The 8419-nt window shown below is 39.5% G+C and overlaps 1 protein-coding gene across 1 annotated transcript in view; it reads right to left on the reverse strand.

Moving 5' to 3' along the window:
- Neo1 (neogenin 1) overlaps positions 1-8419 on the reverse strand; it is a 213878-nt gene that overhangs the window by 182249 nt on the left and 23210 nt on the right. The window contains exons 3-4 of the mRNA XM_023712423.1: positions 8077-8099; positions 329-333 (exon numbers count right to left, since the gene is read on the reverse strand). Coding sequence (XP_023568191.1) covers positions 329-333; positions 8077-8099 — 28 coding nt within the window. The remainder of the gene's footprint in view (positions 1-328; positions 334-8076; positions 8100-8419) is intronic.

The following is an 8419-nucleotide window of genomic DNA, read 5'->3' on the forward strand; positions in this document are numbered from 1 at the left end:
ATCCTCTACACTCTCTGCAGGGATTGCAGCTGCAGGGTTACACCCCAGGCATGTATGCCAGGCCTGAGCTGTGCCTGGAGGGGGCAAGTTGGAGTAGGGGGGAGAGGAAGCTCTCCCTCACACTCACTGGGTCTGGGCTAGGACTGGGTCTAGGGGTTCCCGGAACATGACAGAAATTCCTACTCGGCGGGCAGGGTGGGGGAGGTGCTGCGGAGTGGTGGGGGGCGTCCCAAGGGGGTGGGAGAGGGTCTGGCCCACGTTTTGCCTGGGCTGGGACTGGTCCCGCCGGCACAGGGTAGCAGGAAGCTCTCCCACACACTCACCAGACCTGGGCTAGGACTGGCATGTCCAATTTTTCAATAAAATGATTCTAAAATTCCAAAACTTTCCAGATGAAATACATTATCTTGGGATAACTCTATTTTAAAACACTACTGGAAACTAAATGCAAATGTATCCTGTAAATCCTAGGAGATCACTCTAATATCACCACCATCTTGGCTACAGCATACCTACCCCTCTATCATGTTTTCTCCAGCTCTGCCCACATCTGCCTCTTTTGGGTCCATGTTCTCAAGAATAGCAGGCATAGCCTCTGATACTCAGCAAAGGACCCCTTTATATATGCTGGTCAATGGCTGATCTTCATCACCAGTTCTCCATTCCTGGTGGCTTTCCAACTACTCACTAGATCTACCTTAACTACAAGTAGAAGTCAGCCAACTTGCACCAGGAGCCAAGCCTGCTCCAAGCATTGTGGCGTTTGAAACAGATAAAATGTGGGGAGCAGCTTCTGAAGAAAACATAAGCCTCTCTGTTAAATAAAACAAATCAAACAGGACACCAATCTCAATGAAAGAAAAGAACCACTGGGTAAACAGTGTCACAGTTACTTCAGAACAAAAGGTCTTAATATTAAGGACAAAGCCAAATTATCTAGTGGTAACTAGAAAGCAAAGTAAAACATTGAGGGAAATCCTCATTCCAGTCAGCACCCAGGCCCAGTGTCACTGTGAGCGGGGAGAACGGCCTGCTGAACCACCAGATCCTCATTCCAGCCAGCACCCAGGCCAGACCAGGCATGTGTGCGGAACTTCCTCCATCAGAGAGGCCTGGTGTGGAACCTTGTGGCAGAACTCACTGCAGAGAGGCTAGAGGCTAGCCCCACCCAGCTGATCCAGGAGCAGAACATCTTGCCTGAGTGGCACAGCGGGTCCACTTCCAAGGGCTGCAGCAGGAAGAAGTAGAGTACAGCAGCTAGACCCAAGCCACACCCACCTGCAGGAGTTTGAACTTGGTAGATCCAGACCTGGTGCTAAGGTAATAACACTACCAAAGCCCTACACCAAAGGTCAGAAGGCAGTGCTATACAAGATGACAAAGAGAAGATGTAAAATGCATTCTTAGGCCCTCAGCCCACCCAGAAAAAAATGCAGGAGACAATAACATAGAAGAAATTGGAAAGCACACAACTGAAATCTCTGAAAGAATAGCGTCTGAAGTAAAGAAACAACTGCAGAAAGGTATAGAAGAAATCAAATGAGAAATAATTTCTGAAATAAAAAAGAAATGATAACTATAATAAAAGTACTAAGTGCTTCTACGGAAGACACTGATAAAAAAAAATAGAGAATAGAAAAATGATGGAATCCTTGAATGAGCAATATAGGAAAGAAACATTGCATGAAGCAGATTCAAAGTGCTATACAGGAAATTAAAACCTCAATCACAAGCTGGCAAAACCGTTTTGATGAAAGTGAAAATAAGACTTTCAGACCTTGAAGACATCGTTGCAGCTAGTGAAAAGGTAAGAAAAGATCTCTTAAAAACTAGGATGCAGGAAAAAATAATTCAACATCTGCAAGACAATGCAAAGATGAACAACGTAAGACTAATAGGCATCAATGAGAAGGAGTCGATACAAATGATAGAAAAAGAATATGCGCAGAAGTGATAGTAGAAAATTTCCCAAATATGGGGAAACAATCTGATATTCAAATAACCGAAGCATATAGAAGTCCAAATAACATCAACCCAATTAAAACCACATCCAGACATATAATAATCAAGATCCCAGAAATTCAGCACAGGAACAGTATACTAAAAGCCGCTAGAGAAAAGAAACAGATCACATTAAAAGGAAAACCCATCAGAATAATGGCAGATTTCTCTTCACAAACCATCAAGTCAAGAAGAGCATGGAGCAAAGCACTATAAGTCTTGCAAGAAAACAAGTTCAAAAAAGAAAAAGAAAAAGAAAGAAAGAAAAGAAAACAAATTCCAACCCAGACTAATATACCCTACAAAACTCTTTCAAGTTTAATGGAGAAGTAAAATATTTCTATGACAAAGAACAACTAAAGAATTTCATGACGACAAAGCCAACCCTATACAGACTATTAAAACACATTCCAGAGAGGGATCAAAATGACCACAACTCAATGAATGAAAATGGAAAGAACCCATCAAATAGTGCAAACAATTAAACACAGGAGAAAAAGAGGTATACAAAAAGTCTTTCAATTATGCTTTTGTATACAGCGGCAAAATATTTCCATCAGCATACTCCAAAAATGGACTTCTGCACCCAATGGGTCATGATTCCGTCTGGGTCTACAGGGTGGATATCAAGAAAATAGCAGTAGCTCAGTCCCACAAGTGACACCTGGCCACCAGTAAGTGTCATGGACACTGTCTACATCTACCACATACTAGAACTTTGTACGATATCCTATCCCCAAACTGTTTAAGTGCTGGTCATAAATTTGCCATTCCAGTATTTTTGTTATGTTTTATTCTTAATTCTTTACTATCATGAAAACTTTTTCTTAGTTGATACTTCTGTATAGACTAATCTATACTGTGTGAGTACTCTGAATTGATCACAGATTCATACATATGATACACTATATTCTGGCCTCTTAATTGGACTCACAATTTAATTTTAATTTTTGAATATTATTTTAAAGTATTTAATTTTTAATTAACATTTAATTAATTTTCTGAATATTGCTTAATTTTAATTTTGACTTATAATCTACTCATAAGACATGGTATATTTTCTCCTAGTATTAGAAACTTTAAAAGTATATTTCCATTTTCCATTGACAAAAAAGAAAAAAAAGAATTGAGAGAAAAAACTGGTAGAACCCAAAAGGAAGTACACACTCCTCTGCTACTGCCATCAACTCCTACCGCATAGGACCAGGTTTTCCCACTGGGTTCCTTTGCTGTAGAAAACTCTCCATTTTCTTCCCTGAAACAAATACTTTTAATATTATTTTCTCAAATTAATATACACACACCAAAGGGAGTGTCAATTTTCAAACGACTTTGCTTTAGAAATTTTTCTTTCCTTTATGCATCATACATTCCATCATTCCATAGTTCAAGGTCTCTAACAGGATTAGGAGATGCTGAATCTCTTATTCCTTCCTCTAAAACAGACTGTTTTGATTTATGCAAAGACCTTAGCAGCTTATCTGACTGAACACAAACACAAGTACTCATTTCCTAATAACTTCCTGAATATTTTATTATCGTTTCCTCCCAGGAAATTTATGCACTCTATGAGGCTCCAACACTAACAGTCCACTTTTGACTAACTATGGCCGAAGTTCACATGAAGGATTACCTCCAATAATAGGTTGTCTGACTATCAGTATGAATTTTAAAATATGAATGTAAAAGAAATATGAATTTTATAACAAACATGGAAAACAAAGCAAAGAAATATATTTAAATTCACGTTATTGTGGGGAAAAATTTACAGAAATTATCTAACATACTTAAACGCCATGATTTCTTAGGTAATTAGTATTCATAGGGTAAAAATATTGGGCCTACTGTTTAGGCCCAATTAAAATCACATCCAGACATATAATAATTAAGATGCCAGAAATTCAGCACAGGAATACTAGAATACTAGTATACTAAAAGCTACTAGAGAAAAGAAACAGATTACATTTAAAGGAAAACCCATCAGAATAACAGCAGATTTATGGCTACAACATATGTCAAATTTTCACCACAAATAACCTAGTAATACAAATCCAAAACAATAAATACTTGGACACTCTTTGCCATAATACCTCTGAACAATTAAAAAAGACCTTTCTCTCTTTTCTTTATAGAGAAGGAGAAATATCTTTAACTAAACAAAGGAAATAGGAATTAGCACACTTTTGCAAAGGAAGAAATTCCAAATGGGAAAAATCATACTATTTAGTATTTTGTAATGGTGGCCTGGGTTCAAATTATTGCTTGTTACCTACTAGACATATAACCACGGATTACTTACTATATGTAACATACTTTGTCTCTGGCACACAGTGCTTTGCACATGAAAACACTTTAAGGCACGGAAAAGTGAACCAGGTGGTCTAAGATCCCTCAAACCTTGGAAACACCCAATACTACTAGTGGATGAGAATGAAAAAATGAAGTGAAAAAAGACACAAGTAAAATATATCCAACTCTATCTCAATGGAACAGAAACACAGGGCATCTACTGTACCACATAATTAACAATCTGCCCCACAGTATCATCCTGACAGTCTTTTAAGAACCCTTTACTGTGCCCTAAATAGTTAATTCAGCAGGAAGGGAAAAAATACTGCCATTATCTAAGATAGAGAGCCATTTGAGGACTGAAGGTGGGGAGTAAAACCAGCCCAATAGACTGTGGCTCAATTATCATGCAGACATTGGCACAAAAGCTACAACAAATTTTAACAGAGACTACAAAACACTTAAACATCCACTGTGTGTAATATAAAAACAAAACTAAGTCTCACAAGAATCAATTTAAAGATCATTCTCCTTCCCTATTCTTGGATTCTCTAGCTTATTTAGGCAGAAAAGTTTGTTGTTGTTTTATCTTTTTTGTTTTATTTCAATTTTTTAAAAAAGATTTATGTATTCATTCGTTCGTTCGTTCATTCATTTGGTACAGGGACTCGCTACACAGCTCAGATTCATAGGGATCCTCCTATCTCAGCCTCCCCAATGCTGGGATTATAGGCGAGCACACCACACCCAGTTTCAGGCTGGCATGGCTTGCGGTACCAGGGATCAAACTCGGGTCCTTGAGCTTGCCAGACAGGTGCTTAGACCACCGAGCTATCTCCTCAGCCCCATTTCAATTTTTTGAGACAAGGTGTTACTATGTCACCTAGACTGGACTCAAACTCATAATCCTCATGCCTCAGCCTTCCAAGTTGGGTCACAGGTGTGCACTGCCATGCTGTGCCTTACCAAGTTCTTTTTTCCCTACCATAATATTAATTCTCAGAGGACAAGAACAATGGTACATGAAATACCAACTAGGCAAATAACCTAAACTCAATCCATGCCTTCAATTCACAGTGTACCCCATCTGTCAGATAGTGTGCTCCACCCTTCCTTTCCATCCCTATCTTGTGACACTTCGCATTACCACCATCAAACTCAAAACTACTTTCTATTGCCCATATAGACAATGTTTTCCTACTTCCAGCTGCTGTTTCTCCTCTCACCCTTCCCGTTTCTGCAGGCCCACATCCTCTGCTCAGAAGGGCCAACAGTTCACACAGCACAGAGCCCATCCTGCCTGTGCAGGGACCTTGTCCTCAACCAACAGGACCAGTTCATATTCTATTATACCCAGTAAGCTTACCCTGAATGGCCCTCTCTAGAAGAAACAACTCCATTTTTAAAATTCCCCAAGCACTCTTTTAAATCACCCATCAATTTCTATACACCATTATGATTATCTTTATACATGATATGCCCTTTAATATTAGGTTAACTTTAATTTTTCCTATCTCCAACTTCCTAGCAAAAGGGCTGGGGAGATAGTTCAGGGGTACTTTTGATTAAACACTGTTAAATAGGCTGAACTTCTCCCTCAAAGAACACAAAACTATTATAAGTTGCCAAGAGCTACATCTTAAATCAAGGAAAGTCACTGGGCTGTGCAGCACAACTTCATTCATATAAGCGTCCTTGTGCTTACTTGTTTATGTGTTCTTCTCTGTGAAACAGGCCTTTATACAGCCAAAACTGAGGAGGGTGGAGAATATAACTGGTAGCTTAATTTGTTTTTTAAAAAAATGCAGCCAATTAGGGTGTAGTTATAACATCATGAAAGAAAGTGTAGCTCAAGAATTGCCATGTTGTTTTAAGATATCACCTACCCCACAGTTTTCCTTTTAATGGCTGTAAAATGTTTCTGAACTTCTGCTAACTAAATTCTTTGCCAGACAGTAACTCACAACCTAAAACATTCCCCAAAGACCTAAGAAAACACAGTTTTCTTATAAACCAAAATAAGATCCCCCTAAATACTAGGATACGAGCAGAAAAGCTGTAGGGAGAGGACAGGAAGAAATAAGATGGCCAAAGCAGTGGCAATATAAATGTGAGCAAGATCAGGCTTTTGAAAGGAAAACATCAAGTTATAAAAAGGAAGAAACCTGTTTAGGGATTTAAAGAGGGGGAGTAGAAAATACTGAAGTCAGAGGATTTGGAAACACAGGCCAAACAGAATGAAATTACTTCTCCTTTACACTGCACAAGATCTCAGGATTTCTCCAAATGCCACATCTCCCAAAGGATCCCCCATGCTTACCATCAACACCATTTATTTACCCATCTAACCAATACTTACTAAAAATCTACTATATGCCAAGCACTACTGCAGACAGTAGGACAACAGGAAAGAATCATTTACACAAAGATATACAGTATTGCTCTTTAACTTTTGTCTAATCCCCAGAATGTAAATGTTTTGAAGGCAGTATCTCTCAACTGAATTGCAAACACCTTCAGAGCAGGGTAAAAACTATATGCTAAATATAATTATTTTAAAGAGTTTTGTAAAAAATAAGTTTTCCAGATAGCTCAGTGGATTAAGGGTTCGATCCCAGGGAAACAATAAGACAGCACTTGAGACTGTGGTGGCCCGTAATCCCAGCGCTTGAGAGGCTGAAAACAGGGGAATCACTATGAGTCTGATCTGTGTAGTGAGACCCTGTAGACTCTGCACCAAATACATTTTAAGAAAAAGTTTTGTGTGCCTAAACAGGACATCAATTCATACCCCTATACTGCTACTAATAAAAATAAAACTACTCATTATGGCTGCAAACAAAAAGCAGCCAAGTGTTCATACCTAAACTCTTTGCTCTCTGTGCCTTTGCTAAACCCACTGCAGGTAACATTCCACCTTTTCCCTCCCTCAATTTCTACCCTCTCCTTCTATACTCAGCTATTTCCTAAATTAGCAGAAATACAGCATTCATTTTCCATTTCTTTCTTTCTTTCTTTTTTTAAACCAGGAGTCAGACTCATGACCTTGCACTTGCCAGGAAGCAGGCGCTGTGCTGCTGAGCTGTCTCCCTGGCCCAACATTCATTTTCTACGTAGAGAAATTTGTGCTAGAACTTAGTAAAAAGTGCCTGCTTAGGCAGATCACTGCGGCCAGGTACCATGCCAGCCCTGCCCCCAGGGTGTGCTGAGATGGTGATTAAGATTGGGCGTGGTGGCACACACCTATAATCCCAGCGCTTAGGAGGCTGAAAACAGAAGAATCACAAATCCAATCTGTGTAGTAAAACCCTGTGGACCCTGTACTAAGTACATTTTTTTTAAAAAAAAAGAACTTAGCAAAAAGAAAGGAAATTCATGCACACCTATAATCCCAGCACTTGGGAGGCTGACAACAGAAGGATCAAGACAAGTCCAATCTGTGTAGTAAGACCCTGTAGACCCTGTACTAAATACATTAAAAAAAAAAAAAAGGAAATTCAACAAACAGAAAAATAAGCTCCAACTTACAAGAGAACATAGCATAATCCTAGTCACATCTCAAGTAAAGTACAGCCTCTCAAAACAAGAAAGAACAAAGATTCAACACAGTTACGGTATGGATTTTTTCAAAAGTCGTGTGTTCAGAAGATGGGCTTTGGAAGGTGATCAGGTCATGGGGCACTAGCTTCAACAATGGATGTATCTGCTGAGAAATTCATGGCTGAACAAGCTGCTAGAAGGTGGGGCCTAGAAGCAAATCACTAGGGCTTGCCTTGAAGGGTTCACCTTTCCGCAGCTGCTCCCTGCCTCTCCTTCCCAGTGCACGCAGCTGGGGAGCTGTTCTCGGACTGAAGCCTCTGAAGCTGTGAGACTTCAAAATAACCCTTTCCTCCTTTAACTTGCAGATATAAGGCATTCTGTTCCAGAAAAGGAAAGCCAAGTAATACCCAGATGATCTTAGAGGCTCTCCATCAGATAAAAACAAAACCAAAAAAGCAATTAGGACCTGAATTCCTTCATATGCAAAAATACACATTAGGGCTGGTGAGATGGCTCAGTGGTCTAAAGCACCTACTTAGAACAAGCTTAGCAAAGCACAGGGACCACGGTTCAATCCCCCAGCACCACA

Source organism: Octodon degus, unplaced genomic scaffold (genome assembly GCF_000260255.1).
Source record: "Octodon degus isolate 3935 unplaced genomic scaffold, OctDeg1.0 scaffold00026, whole genome shotgun sequence".
In the NCBI taxonomy this organism is placed as follows: Eukaryota; Metazoa; Chordata; class Mammalia; order Rodentia; family Octodontidae; genus Octodon; species Octodon degus.